Source organism: Coenobita brevimanus, chromosome 6 (assembly GCF_032717465.1).
Source record: "Coenobita brevimanus isolate Jiangsu-jjx chromosome 6, ASM3271746v2, whole genome shotgun sequence".
Classification (NCBI taxonomy): Eukaryota; Metazoa; Arthropoda; class Malacostraca; order Decapoda; family Coenobitidae; genus Coenobita; species Coenobita brevimanus.
In genome coordinates this window covers 52,732,931-52,748,905 of record NC_136959.1, presented here as the reverse complement: position 1 = coordinate 52,748,905, position 15,975 = coordinate 52,732,931, and the positions used below count along the sequence as shown (strand labels likewise).

The 15,975-nt window shown below is 43.1% G+C and overlaps 1 protein-coding gene across 1 annotated transcript in view; it reads left to right on the top strand.

Annotated features, from left to right (window-relative positions):
- The window catches only part of LOC145401224 (uncharacterized), a 107,787-nt gene extending 94,902 nt beyond the window's left edge, over positions 1–12,885 (top strand). The window contains exons 5-6 of the mRNA XM_080273546.1: positions 390–588; positions 12,740–12,885. Coding sequence (XP_080129672.1) covers positions 390–588; positions 12,740–12,885 — 345 coding nt within the window. The remainder of the gene's footprint in view (positions 1–389; positions 589–12,739) is intronic.
- The last annotated feature ends 3,090 nt before the right edge of the window (positions 12,886–15,975 follow it).

Here is a 15,975-nt window from a genome sequence, read left to right as displayed (position 1 = left end):
GTGAGGACAGGGTCCACCTGGCCAGACTGAGATGTGGGCATCATCCAGCCCTCTTGAGTTATCAAAAAAGGCTGGATGACTCAGATGCTGATGCCTGTCCAGGATGGAACACAGCACCCCATACTATTAAGCGCATTATGGAAGACTGCATTGCACACAGCTGCATGCACCAACAATACAACATACACTCCTTGAGAGCTCTGTGGGAAAGCCCGGTCTCGGCCGTGGCCTTTCTTAAGGACATGGGGCTGTTTGGCCAGACTGCCTAGGGAACAACTAATACTGCTACTTCTACAACAAGGGGCTCAGAGTGGACTTATTAATATATTTTAATATCAAGTCATTTACTTTATGCATCTCAGTAAAATGTATCATTATGGTACTTGCAGGTCACATGGGGGAATCAGGATAAACTTCTGGTAAAATGGAAAAATGGTTTCAGAGAAAATCTGAATCTTTATGTGAAGATGGAGGCAAATGGTGAACCTGTGTTTATCTCCGTCCCAGAACAGACAGGGCTGCCTGGAATTTCCCCTCCCACTGTCATCACCAACACAGACTCAAGTTATGCCCAACTGGACTCTCAGGGTATGGTAAAAAAGTTTATGTTGATACAAAGGAAATTGAAAATCTTTTATTTATTTATTTTTTTTATAAGTTATGGAGTACTGTACTGTTATGGTTGTGTAGGACTGTACTTTAAATTGAATGATCACCTGGAAATTACATTTGCTCCCCTTCTTACATACTTTTGCATTATGAACTTCCAGAGATACAGGCTGCTTTTGAGAAGTATTGAGTAATTTTGTCAGTGACCTGCAAAATACTTAACAAGTATAGGTACACCACCAATAATTCCAGCATCCTAGGTTCCAGAGCCTTTCTGGATTAACCATTTTGCTGGACTAATGAAGGTCGCATATGTCACATATTATAATTCAACAGGGACCAATGAAGGTCACGTATAACAATCCAACAATACTCCTCTGACCCATTATCCATCAGTTTAATCACACTCATATTCTAATTTAAGCTCTATATGGAACAACTGAGCTTGGTTCATTATCATGCTACCTGACAAGGCCATTCTATCGCTCTGACGAAGTCAAAGCCATTCTATCATCGCTCAATCATGCTCAGTATTCTTAGTTTTTTTAATGTTCATTTGCTTCTTCAAATCACTGTCTGCATACATTTTCAGTATTTTTCCCCATTGCTTTTTTGTACAGTACCTTATACAGTTGATGAACCAATACTGTATGAGTCACACAACTTCCAAATGAGAACAACACAGTTCAGTTTTTTCAACAGTTCTACCGTATCCTGCTTAGTCAAACCTCCTTGATCTCCGGTTTCATTCTTGTGGTTTTTCTTGCTGCAGTTTTATGAGAAAATGCACTACCTTTAGTACAGTATTGCACGTAAGATTGTGTTGATCGCTGTTAAGTTAAAAGAAAAAATGAGGAAAATCAAAGGGAACTGCAGAAATGCAGTGCTACTCCTTGCAATGAAAGTGCAAAAAAAAAAAAAAAATCATCAACAGCTGTAAACGACTTTTATTGGTGCATTTAGCACCACAAAAAATGACTATAGTGCTTTATTGTTTTTGATTTTAGCATAATCAAAATGTCTTACTGCATTAAATCACCCTAAATAGCTGTTGATACAACTTACACCATTCTGACCAGACAGATGAGTGAAGATACAGCACAGTAAACTCTCAAATATCCATCGTCACACTACCCGGTCCAATGCAATATCCAGTGCTGCTGGCATGGCTGTATTAAAGCAATATCCGGTGCCATAATGGGATGTAACCAGCGTTTTAATGCAATGTCCAGTGTCGAGGTGTATCATCCTACTCATAAACAGTAGCCAATCGGCACTGTATTACTGTACAGTATTTTATAATACCTTTCAGTGGTGGGCAGTGCAAACAAAAAAGGACCTTGCACAAGCACAATGCATAATCCACAATTCACTACCTTGTGCAAGCACAAGTGTGCAATCTGACTAATGTTTAGCTTGCGCAGTGTCGCAAAGTGCAAGTGCAAACCATTTTCATATATTTGAGGGAATTACTGTAAAATATTGAGATATTTAACCCCTACACCGCGGGGTTGTTTTTGCGCTCCTTGCACGTCCCGCAAGGATATTCGCGCTCTGACTGACTTTTTAAAAATATTTGCCAAAAATCAGTTATTAGTCCTAGAATATTAAAATTATATATGCATATGGCACATACCTTCAGCTTTCCCCTGGGATGTTTGTTGAGCCTTCATCGTCTACCGTAGGACCTGTGGAGACTTCTGAAGTTGGGTACGAAGTCTCCACTTTACACTTCCCGATACCCCGTAATATGGTTACCACTGCCTGATATTATAACTACAAACACTATTCTATGAATTTCAAGTAGTTTGGAATCCATATTCCCCCCAAAAAAAACTGTGAAAGCAATGTAAATTATGAGCGCATACGAGCTTTCCTCCCGTGTTGGTTCCCCAATGGTATTCTGAGGCGGAGCTGTCATTTATTATTTATAAACACACTCACTCTTTATATTCCTAGTACTTTATTACACTTATTTATATATACAATATTTATCTATAAGTTTCTTTCAGTATTAATAGTTTATTTTCACTCCAGGCATTCACTTTCTCGTCCTGTATACTAGCGTTGAGAGCGAATCTGTCACTTTCACTTTCATAACTCCCAGTATTCATACATGCTAGAGTGAAACTTTCACTTTCATTACTCCTAGTATATATACTCTTGTTCTTATATTACTACTCATTTACATTTCTATTTACTTTCTCTCTTTTCATTTACATTATTTACATTTCTGTTTTATTTACACTATGTTATGCACTGTCACTTGCAGTAACTTATAAAACTATTTTCCACTGTTCACTTATATTTACATTCATTGCTTTCACTTCCTGTTTACACATTATTTACATATTATTTACATTTCCACTTGCACTGTTTTACTCACCAGAAAGATCATAGTCACTGTCTATCATTTTCATTGACATATTAGCCAGTTGACGTTCCACAGCAGTCACTTAGCCCTTTACCCATTTCCACATGAGGTTTAGTAGGGGTAGAGGTCACAGGGCCCTTTGCATGGGGCTAAAAAGCGGCGGAATTGGACAGACGCGAATCCGATGTGGTTTCATCTTGAAAGACGACGGTAAACTGAATGCTGTTGTCTAGGGGCAGTGAAGGACTGCCAGTGTCAGCGTGGTGACAGCTGCTAATATATACGCTATGAAATGATTGGCAGGAAATCTAGACAATACATAATAAATTAGGTAGCTCCAGATGAATGTAAATATCACTTAAGCTTCTCCCTTCCTTTCTTATATATAATTTTATTATGAGAACAGGTCATACGGCATATTTCAAGGGGAAATAAACGGGGAAAATTAGCGAACGAGTGCACGTGAGGTGTTGCCAGGTGATAATTAGCCCATTCCAGATGTATGGCAGTATCAATTACCTTTTCTCTTTCTTTTATATATTGTTTTGTATAAGAATAGGGCAAAGGGCACATTTCAATGGATAAAATGAGTGGAAAAATCCGTCCAGTATTTGTGTAGCGCAGTGCAGCTGGTCAGGCGGGAGGAGAGGGTAATGGAGGGGAGGTAAGGAGAGAGAGAGTCAAGAACAGGAGAAAAATGGCTAAATTGTCAACAGTGGATGGGAGTACAGGTGACATTAGCAGAACTGAGTATGGCTGGACACTGGTAGTACTGATAGATGATACAAGTCACCACTTGAAAGCCGGGACGAATTCAAAATAACACAGAATCACAAAAGTGACGCCCCGCGGTATGATCCCTTGCTCCCGAGTGTCACAAAAATGACGCCCCGCAGTTAAGGGGTTAAATAAATTAGCATACTTACTTCCTTACTTTTATTTATTATTATTATTTTCTTTTATTTGTAATTTGCACAAGTGCGCAATCTAACATTTAGCTTGTGCAATGTCGCAAAGCACTAGCCCAAACCATTTCCATATATTTGTGGGATTTACTGTACAACATTGAGATATTTAAGTAAATTACTAATTTATTCAAACAGAGGAGTGAACAGAGCAGAGGGACAGGGAAACACTGGCTGTGATGTTGCCAGTTTTACTTTTATCTGCATTTTCTCAGGACATTTAATAATTTAATATAGATGTACAATAGCATATGCAATTCCTTACAAAAAACATTAAAACATATTATTTAAGCAACGTTGGGTCTGGTTAGTACTTGGATGGGTGACCACCAGGGAACACCAAATGCTGTTGGCATCCCTACGTGTCAAGTGGGGTTGGTGGAGGATTAGTGCCCCTTCCTGTAAAACAATTAACTCTAAGCCCTTGACTACCCCGTTTGGGATACATGGCGTCTGGCAATGGATGGATGGATGGATTTAAATCAAATATTATTAGGCTGTGGATATTTGATTTAAATAATATATTTTAATGATTTTTGTAAGGAATTGCGTATGCTACTGTTAAATACTAATGTATTTTTAATTTATTATTATTTCTTAACCCTTTAACCGCGGGCAATGTTTTGGCCTGACTGTCCTCTCCCGCGGGGGTTTCAGCCAAATGTGAACAAACCTTTAAACCTTAATAACTCTGCACAGAATAAAGCTAGAGAAAAAAAATAAGGTACCGTTAGAAAGTACTAACCTTCAGCTTTCCATTGATGTAGGTTTCATGACTTTGTTGACTTTCACAGGACGGGCAGTGCCGTTAGAAGTGAGGGGTGTAAAATCACTATTTTACGCCCCACACACCAGTACCAAATGCCAACCACTCTCTGATAATAGTACTGTAAACATATATGAACACTGCACATACGATAAACACCCACTCTGTGTTCACTGAGGTAGGTAAAAGGCACTGTAATTGCCCGCACTTCACTGCGGCATCACCCGCTCACTGACGTTTGGTTAGCGGCGATGTTTTCATTATTTCTAACTTCTAATACTATTTTACATATAATCTGGGCAATATACATTATATTTACACTGCACTTATTACTATATTGCGTCACTGTCACATCACAGAATTACACAAGTGCCGCAGAATTACACAAGTGCCGCAGATTCTCTTATTACAATATCACTTATTATACTGGCCAATATTTACATTTTTTTCTAGGCAAAATATCCCTTATTACTACATTATCCATTATACAATTATTGGTAAAGCATGTCACTGTCGCATCACTGTATATCACTGTCACTTTCAGTATTTACTCAGAGAGTGGTACTCGGCAAAGCACGGAGTCACACAGAGAGCAACTTGGCATTCCTGGCACTGGTGTGTGCTCATTTTTCTCATCCGAGGCCTCCGTGTGGTGTTATGACATACTCTGCAGCAGCCCTGTGACAACCTGCCGCCTGCGGTAAGAGGCAATTTCACAAGCTGGTGCCGGCTCATGTAATTGCGGCTCTCAAGACGGTCAGGTTGTGTGTCAGAGTGTCGCCTCGGGATCAATGCCGTCACCTGACCAAATCGTGCAAGCAGCTGCTGCACGACAGTCTTGGAGAACTGTCTCAGGGATGGTTGCCTTATGCCCCCGACTTGTGTCTTGTAGAGGATGAAGGCGTTGAGCATGCACATATCGAGCATGTGCAGGCAAGCCTTCCTATACCATCGGGTGTTTCTCCTGAGACAGTCTATTTCGCCAGTCATCATATCAGACTTATCAACAAGTCTCATGTTCACATTGTAATCAATGATGGCATCGGGCTTCATGATTGGCTCTCCCGTCCTGTAGCTGACCTTCCCAGTTCTCTGCAATTCCCCCTTGTGGATGGTGCTGATCATATTCACGACCTTCTTGTCATGCCACCTGATCCCCTGAAGCTTGTCTGACTTCTTCAGGTGCACATCTCCCTTGGATGAGGATGATGCTCCTGGGAAACTTGGCCACTCTTTCCTATAGCTCCGTACAGTGCCAACAGTGCCAATGCCGTGTTCAGCCAGGTATTTGGAGAGTTTCGGTGCAGTGTAATACAGTAATTGTCTGTGTACAGCACATGATTCCCACCAAAATACCTCTCCATCAGCACTTTTACAACGGAGCCAGAGAAGCCAAGGGGGTCTTTCCTGTTCACGTCCATTGTGCTTGCAGAGTAGATCACGAAATCAAGGATATACCCCGTCTCACAGTCACACAGCACAAAGAACTTTATCCCAAAGCGGTGGCGTTTGCTGGGGATGTACTGCATGAATTTGAGATGTCCTCTGAACAATACCAGGGATTCATCTATGACGACTTTCTGCATAGGATGGAAAAATCGCGTAAATCGATCCCTAATCCTGTTGAGAAAATCCCTCACTTTCCACAAAGGGTCAATTTGGGACGGGTTTCCATTGTCAGCGAAGTGCAGGTATCCTAGCAGCTGTCGGAACCGATCCCGTGACATATACTTCCCGAATGTTGGGATAGAAGTAATGTCATCCACGAGCCAGCACTCCTCCAACTCATGTCTCTTGATATGGGGCATCAAGAACATCAGTGCAAAGAACATATACAGCTCTCTGATCCCGACAGGCAACCACGACACTTGCTTTGGTGAGCCAGTAGGTCCCAGCCCTTCTGCTGCACACTGAGCTGCACACCTATTGGTCTCATCGCTGACATACTGCACAATTTCGTCATCCATGAAGGCCAGGAAGTAGTCAACAAAATCATCTCCTGCATTGCATGGAAAGGCAGGCTGTATTCAGCATTTGTCTTATCAAACGGCGGATTGTGTGGCTGAAAATCTGCACCGTCAGACCAAACAAATGCATCAACTTTCTCTGTGCGTGGTTCAGTGGAAGTGGCAGGTCGCATTGCACTCATTTCCCCATGAGAAGGAGCTGAGGTGGAGGCAATGGGTGAGGCAATGGGTGAGGCAGGAGGTGAGGCAAGAGGCGAATGGGAGGGGGGTGAGTGGGGGGGTGGCGAGAGTGAGGGAGCTGAGCGGGGGGGCAGGCGGGGGGGTTACTGACCTGGTGCGTGGTGAAATTTGACCCTTTCTTCCCCGCTTATCACCCAGCTTTGCCCTCCAACTGCCACGCATCCCCTTTGTTCTAGGCCGGCCTGCCCTGCTCACCCTGCCTGCATGGCCTGCCTTCCCTCGCTGTGCAGGCTCTGGGAATTCATATTCCTCAGATGATGTAGACTGAGGAGAGGGCACGGCAGAAGATGAAGATGATGTGAGGGCAATAGGGCTAGGGGAACGGGAAAGTGGTGGGAAATGCTTGCTAGGGCCTGGTGTAGGAGATGTAAGTCTGCGCTTCACTCCCTTCCCACGTGCAACACCAAATTTCCCCATAGGCGCCTTCCCTTTCCCAGAGTAAGTTGGGGGTGCTGGGGGGGAAACTACACGCTCACTTTCATCACTGTCACTGTCAATGCTAAAGGGTTCACCACCAATCACTGCAAAATCGTCACTACTTGCTGTAAGTGTATCACTCTCACTGCCACAATCCAGAGTTGTACTTACAGTTTTGTCCAGCTCTGTTCTAATTTCTGGAGTGCTCAACCCCTTCTGCCTCGCCGTCGGCAGTTCCTTCCTCAGTGTAGAGGTCGAAGGCACACTAGCACTAATCATTTGCGAGGAGGAAGCGAGCGACGATGAGTCGGGACGGAGCGCCATTATCATGCACAGAGCTGGACAGATACTGAGTGATGAGTGTCAGGGCAGGGGTGGGGGGGGCCCCCCTCGGGGTGGGAGGAGGGAGGTGTGGGATGGCTGGCGTGAAAGAACTCGACAGCTACTCTTGCGTGAGACAATTTGAGCACAGGAAAAACGCGTGGTGTTCAAAATATTCACGAACATTCCAGAATGACACCCGCGGTTTGGTCCAGTTTTGTCTATGTCATTCTGGAATGACACCCACGGTTAAAGGGTTAATAATAATAATTTAAAAAATATTAAAATACATTATCTCTGTTGAAGCATTTTAAGAAATGCTACTACCCTCCCACCTCCCCCCAACAATCCAGAACCCTCACGACCCGCCCGAGCCTCCCCCATCCCTTGTTCAGCCATGCGGGCAGCTCCCAAGACTACGTGTCCTGTGGATTGCGTGGTGTGCAATCCACAGGACAGGTGCACTTGCGCACCTGCCTTTTCATGTGCAAATGTGCAATATTGCACAAGGTCTTGTATGGTGCGCAATGCACAAACCATATTCACCGAAGCGCAACGTGCACAATTGCGTATTGTGCAAGTCATTGCTCACCTTCCCAGCACTGATAACTTTATTGTATTGTATGCTTAATTTTCATCTTTTACTCATGGGAAAGTTTTTAGGATAGAGGGTTGAGACAGATAATAATGCAATATCTGGCTCAGTGCCAAATATTGAGCCAGTGGGGGGTACCATGCAATATCCAGCGTTATGCAATATCTGTCGTAGGGCTTGGCTGTATTATGGTGGATACTGGAGAGTTTACTGTAATCCCACGATTATCCAATGTAATAGAACCAAAGGCATGTCTGGGTAATGGCTACGTCCAGATAATGGATTTCTCTTATGTCCCCCCTTCGTACATAACCTCACTTTGAAAGCCATTGTAAAAGGCCACTACAGTACATCGTACAGCATGCTTGCCTATCTCATTCTTGTATTTCTCTCTCTCTCTCTCTCTTTCTCTCTCAGGAGAGTGCTGCTATGAATCAGAGCTTTTCTACTCTCATTCTGACTTTATAGTAATATTTCTTCTTTTTCAGTTCAAAAAAGAAAAGAAAAAGAAAAAGTATTATTAAGTATCCTGCATGGGAGGAGAGACTTTGGACCTCTCTGTAAATAATGCCCTATAACACTCACAGAGTATAAGAGACTGGGATTGGAGGAGTCCTAGGCAGACTGGGGACAGGTAAATTAAGTGTGGCATTTGTACCCTATGTAGCTCACTACTATCATATAATGCCTGACCAGCCTCTGTGACTGTTCTTTGGTGCTTCTGGTTGGACTGCTCTTAGGTGAGAGGGCTTTACTGCCATGTTGGAGGTCAGGCCAACTAAAATTGCCTGAGCTTGTCCTCTGGACCAAGTGTGATTGTCTTCTAGATCAAGTGTGATATCCCTTGACCATTTGATTTTAAGAGTCTAGCCATTTGAAGATGATCTGAAAACTTAGTAGGGGCCTTGCTCTCTCTCTCACTTCTGGTGGGAAATCAGTGTACACTCAATCCTCGTAAATCGCGGCAATTTGGGTCTGGACCACTGCCGTGATTTACGAATTCCATGATTTGTGAATAATAACTCTTATGTGAAAAATTAACTTGGGTCTGGACTTCGGCCAACCCGTCCCCACGGCACCCTACCTACACCCCTCTAGGCACCATCAAACACAAACATACAAATTTAGGAATATTCAGTGCATGTATTAAATAGAAATAAGCCATGTTAAGGGATCTCACCTTAATCCCATGACAAAATTGTGTAAGTGAATGGAGTGGAGTGGTGTTGGGAAGAACTTAGAACCTCTCAGCACTCGTTCTTCCCAAACTTTTGCCAGCTTCGAAAACTTCTCTCCCTTCTCAACACGATGAATGAGCTCCAAACGTTGACTGTACGACAACGGCGGCAGCTCTTGACGCCATACTGCTTAGAGCACTTCATTGAGGGGTCGGGAGGGACCATGGCAGGTAGGAGGCGGGGGGAAGTTGCACAAAAAAGACAGATAGCTCTTGTACTCCACGGTGACAGTCTGTAGTGTGCGGACTGGCGGACAAGAACAACAATATGGTGGCATTAGTATGCACACTTCCCACCAGGGACGTGTGGTGATTGGTTGTTGGGTCTCGATTTTCAGTTTGAATGACGCAATTTACGGTTCTCCTTGGAAAAGGCCCACTTCGGTGCCTAGGTCCACGATTTTCGTGACTTAACAGAGATTTAAGGTTGGCGGCAGTCTGACGGCCACTTGGCCGTGATTTACGAATCCGTGATTTATGAACATGCGATTTACGAGGATTGAGTGTACTGCACTTCGTATCACCTGTGCCACCCATTTGGGAGGTGCGGCATGTTTGAGATCATCCTACACTGGGGACACCTTTGTTTGGTGTGACAGGCCATAAGGAGAGGGCACTGAATAGAATGAAGACCACTGACAGATAGGAGATTGCAGATAGCACAGGAAAAATTGACCACTCCCCTCTTATCTTTTGATGAATTACCAGTAGTTATTGAAGTGGTCACACAAGTTTCTTAAACTTTTACCAAACTACTATAGTACCATTACCTTGAAAAGTTAGAACTAAATACTGTAGTACTGAAATAGCAAATTACTTTCTTTCATTACTTTTGATGATTTCATCACATCAGGTAGTCCCTCATCTGCTCCCTCCTCTCGGATGACTTCAAATGGAGTGTTGTGATGATGGAATGAGTATCTTGATATTGGTTGATGGTCATTTAGTTCTGCCACCCATTAATATAGCATGATCTTAAAGGTCTCCATGCTGGTCCCATTAATGGTATGGCCTGCTTGAGGTAGGCTGTTGAAAAACCGATGTCCATTGCAAGCAAAGGAGTTGTGGATTAGTGTCTTCACTTGCTGTGTGGTGCCTTCAGACATGACATAGCTTCCCTCTTCTTGGGTGGTGAATTACTATAACTCCAGCATTTGGTACCTTGCCTTTAGCATTTTCCTCATGTACATTATGATGCAGCATTCCCTTCTCTGCAGGGAGTACAGTTTTTGCTGGGAGAGCCTTTCCCAGTACTGTAGTTGAGGTTCAATATTCCCTGAATTTTGCTTGTGAAAGCTCTTTGAGGGGGTTTCAAGAGCAGCTGTTTCTTGTATCATGTGTGGGGACCATAGTTGGCAGTAGTAATCTAGTCTCGGGAGGACAAGAGATTTTTGTAGAGTTTTCCTACAAACTTCTTTCTTTGTGGTGATGTGTTTAGTGAAGGTTGCATCTCTTCTTATTATGACTCCCAGATCTTTAACATGTTCTTGATCCTGAAAGGGTTGGCAATTGTAGTGGTACTCGGTTGACATTTTCGGTTCCTTGTCCTCTCTGTATCGAAGAAGCTCAAGTTTCTCCGCATTTAGGACCATATCATTTTCATATGCCCAGTTTATTATACTGCTCAGGCCTTCTTGGAGTATGTCTGCATCTTCTGAATGTGTCATTTGTTTCTTTACTTTTGTGCCATCCACAAATAAGGAAGCTTCAGCGTGTCTTAGGTTTACATCGATGTTGCCAACGTAGATGATAAATAGCACAGGCCCAAGCAACGAACCTTGTGACACTCAACTCAGTACATGACTTTTGCTGGACACTTCTCCGTGTACTGATACCGACTGAGTCTTCCTGTCAAGAAGCTGTGCAGCCACTTTCTAAGTGGGCCTATGATGCCATGGCCTCTTAATTTGTGAAGGAGAATCCCATGATCCGCCTTGTCAAATGCCTCAGCGAAGTCCAGGTAAATGACAGTTGAATTATGTCCATCCTGGATATTCTCCAGAATCTTTTCATGGTGCAGGAAAAAAGTTGGAGAAGGGGTTAATATCACACACTGCATTATTTGTTAAGCACTTATGCTGTTATCTTGTGATAACAGTGGCATGAGTGGCCTTTCATGGACAAAGTAAAACAAAAGGCAACAATCATAGCCAGTGTAAACACTGGGTGGGCATCTTGGCTGTCAGCTGAGTAGAGCCCCAATGGGAATGATGGTTACATAAAGTTGATATGATTTCCAAGTCACAAGTTTCAGTATATCACACACAGAAAAGTATCACTTCACTTAATATTGCACACTGCACCATTCATTAAGCACTTGCACTGTTATTTGGCAATTACAATGGTGTTTCAGTGGCCATTCATGCACAAAATAAAATGAAAGGCAACATCACAACCAGTGTAAACACTGAGCAGGCATCTGGGCTCAGTCAGCTAAATAGAGGCCTGAAAGGGGATGATGGTTATGTATAGTTGACATGAGTTCTAAGTCATGTTTCAGTACAGTGCTCCCTCCTTTAACATGGGCAATGTAGACTGGCCACATGCTGTGATGTGCATTTCCATGGTATATGTTCCATACACTTCCATAATAAAGGGCTAACCTAGACTGGACATTTTCCAAAGTCTCCCTTTTCACCCCAAATCCTACTCAAACCCTCAGTTTTTCCAAATTGTCCTGATGATGCTTTTATTAACCTTGTGCTTGTCTGCCAAGCCAACTTGTCTCTCCCACCTTCCAGCTCTCTTACTATCTCAATTTTCTGGCCGTAAGTGAAGCATCATCGCTTGTGTGTGTGTTACAGTTGGCCAAGAGGCATAATGCATAGGTAATAATGCTCTGTACCACGGGAGTAGCTACCTCAGATGCGACCATGAGGTGGGAGAGCACCAAAAAACAATGTAGCATGCCCCTACTGGCCAATGGGGTTACATATGGGTGTGACGTCATGCGACCAATCACAGTGTACCACTTGCCTGACATCATGCACAGCATTTGATTTTCGGCAGGCTGTCTGAGAGCTCCGACACCCAACAACTCACTGCAGTATATCTGTTTGTGACTGCAGTATATTTTTTTGGTCACACTCTAAGGTACTGTGTAAGTATAAATCCTTGTTACTTGATACCACATTACAGGAGGGAGCACAATTTTTCATACTCAGAAAGTATCACTTCACTTAATATTGCACATTGCACAATTTGTTAAACACTTGCACTGTTATTTGGCAATAACAATGGTGTTTCAGTGTCCGTTCATGCACAAAATAGAACAAAAGGTAATGACACAGCCATTGTAAACACTGGGCAGCCATTTTTGGCTTGTGTGCATCACCGCATCTACACGAGGTTCTCAGAGTGGGCCATTGAAAATGTCGTTGTAGTGAAATTGTGATTAACTTTTTAATGTTGTACTGAGACAGGGTATAACTTTTTAATTATCATTGTAGCAGTTTATCACAAAATGAGGCATCATATGATGAAGCTGCACTTTATTTCAGTAGTGTAACAAGTAAGGATGGAAGTTGGGAGGTTGAAGTGCTTGAAAGAGTACAGCAAGGAAGAAGGTTGCTGGTTCATTGAAAGCTGTGATAGGAAACAGAGAAGTGGTAATGGAAGTAAAAAAGTAACTGCATAACAGTATTGTGATCCCATTCTAATGTATGGAAGCAACGCTTGGACCTTGTTGGAAGAACACAAGTCAAGAGTGAGAGCTGTGGAAATGAGTTGTCCAAGAGGAGCATGTGGAGTTACATGGAGAGATAGACTGATAAATGAAGTAAAGAAGCATTGTGGTAAGGATGTGGATATGATAGAAATTGGTAGGAGAAATACATTGATGTGGTTTGGCTGTGTGGAGAGGATGGAGAGTGAGAGACTAACTAGGAGAATGTATGTGTGTGAGGTGGAGGGGAGGAGAGTGATGGACTGAGGATGATATGGAGGGATGGAGTAGAGAGGTATATGAGAGAGGCGGGTGTAAGTTGGGAGGAGGGTAGCGAAATGGCAGGGGACAGGGCAACATGGAGGAATGGGATAGGTAACTGGCTATAGATAGCTAGATATATTGATAGTTTTTCATTAGTTGTGCATGAAAGCCATTGGGTGCAGCTGCTGTGTTAGGAGCAGAGCTGATGGCTTCTATTACCATACAACCACTTCACTGACATTGATTGTGGTCAGATGTCGGGGGATATTGATTGAAGCCATGAAGAACACATGAGATTTTGTCACTGTTTTATCTCTCTTTGGTTCACTGAAGACATTCTCATACTGCATCTTCTGAATTTCCACCATGTCCTTAGAGTCTTCAGTCAAATCAACATTGTCTGTAATGAGGAACCCTACTGACAACATGTTCCTTGGTTTCTTTTTGGTGTATGAGAAGAAGTATTTAAAGTTATCGTTTCTGTGCATTTGTTTTCTTAGTGTAATAGGAAAAGTGTATGGCAGGATACTTATTGACAGAGTTAGGGAAAGAACAGAGGAATTAGTTGAAGAAGAACAGGGAGGCTTTAGGAAGGGAAGAGGTTGTGTAGATCAGATATTCATTTTTAGATCTTTAGTGGAAAAGTTTCTAGAGAAGGAAAAGAAGTAGTACGTGGCTTTCATGGATTTGGAGAAAGCATATGACAGGGTGGATAGACAAGGATTGTGGAAAGTATTAAGAATATATGGTGTAGATGGGAAGTTGTTGAATGCTGTGATGAGTATGTATGATGGTGCTAAGGATGCAGTGCGTGTGAATGGTGAACTGAGTGAATTTTTCTCTTTGAAGGTTGGGTTGAAACAGGGATGTGTCATGTCTCCATGGTTGTTCAATCTGTACATGGATGGGGTAATAAAAGAGGTACAAGGTAGGGCAGTGGATGTTGGAGTGCCCCTGGTGAGAGAGGGTAGTGTTTGGAAACTCCCTGTACTGTTGTTTGCAGATGATACTGTGCTGTTGAGTGAAGACGAAGGGGAGCTGCAAGGCTTGGTGGTTGAGTATGGGAGAGTGTGTAAGAAACGGAATCTAAAGATGAATGTAGGGATGAGTAAAGTGATGGTCCTTGAGAGAGGTGAAGTCAGTGAATGTACAGTGAGGTTGGATGGTGAGGAAATGGAAAATGTGAGTACGTTCAAGTACTTGGGTAGTGTGTTGAGTAAGGATGGAAGTTTGGAGGGTGAAGTTCTTGAAAGGGTACAACAAGGTAGAAAGGTTGCTTGTTCCTTGAAAGCAGTGATAAGAAACAGGGAAGTGAGCATGGAAGTGAAAAAGTTACTACATGACAGTATTGTGATACCAACGTATGGAAGTGAAGCTTGGACGTTGCTGGAAGGACACAAGTCAAGAGTGAGAGCAGTGGAAATGAGTTATTTAAGAGGAGCCTGTGGAGTCACATGGAGAGACAGGCTGACGAATGAGGATATAAAGGAGTGTTGTGGTGTGGCTGTGGATGTGATAGGAAGTGTTAGGAGAAACATACTGAGGTAGTTTGGCCATGTGGAGAGGATGGAGAGTGAGAGACTGATGAGGAGAGTGTATGTGAGTGAGGTGGAGGGGGGGAGAGGGAGGGGGAGGCTGAGGATGAGATGAAGGAATGGAGTGGAGATGTATATGAGAGAGGGGGATGTGAGTTGGGAGCAGGTCAATGAAATGGCGGGGGACAGGATGACGTGGAAGTGATTTGTCTGTGGCCACCCCGTACGGGATTGAGGCGTCTGGCAATAGATAGATAGATAGACAGTTTCTGTGCATTGCTGTCTCTCTTTTCTGTAGTGTCATTCTTCATGTCCTCAGCTTGTACCCAACCACTTTTATTTGTTCAATTTTTATTTGTGTGGGGCAGTAGGAGGTTTCCTGTAGCTTTCTTTGTAATGAGCCTCTCTTCCTTGTTAGAATTCTACTGTCTTGGGGTACTTGCCTTTTATTGCTCTTTCTCTTCTTTGGTACATGGACCAGACATATTTCCTAGCGTCTGGTTATTAATGTCTTCAGGGCGTCATTTGTATTTTTCCCGTGCAATTGGGCCTGCCAGTCTATCTCGTGAATGTCTGATTTAATTTAATCCCAGTTAATGTATGGACTGTAAAAATTAAGGTTCCCAGGGGTGTCTTCTGTGGCACTACTTGTCACATATCCTTTTTTGTTGTGTCAGTTGGTTTATGCATACATTTGCTTGGTTTAACTTGTGTTCAGACATGATTGTTTCATTAGTCACATATGAGTAGATCAGGCTGTGGCTGTTGCTGAGAATTAGGTTAAGTATATTTTTGTCCTTAGTGGTTCCTATGATAATTTGGGTTAGGAAAGTTTCTTCTCTCAAATCAATTAGTTGAGCAGCTTGATGTTTGACCTCAAGAGTCCCTCCATTTACCTTCATATCTGGCCAGTTGAGGTATGGGTGTAATGGGGTGTATAAAAGCCCGCGTTGCCCGTAGGCAGAGCGGGGATCCTCTCTTTGCCTCAGTGGTAACATGCACGCCTATTAAGTACGAGGGC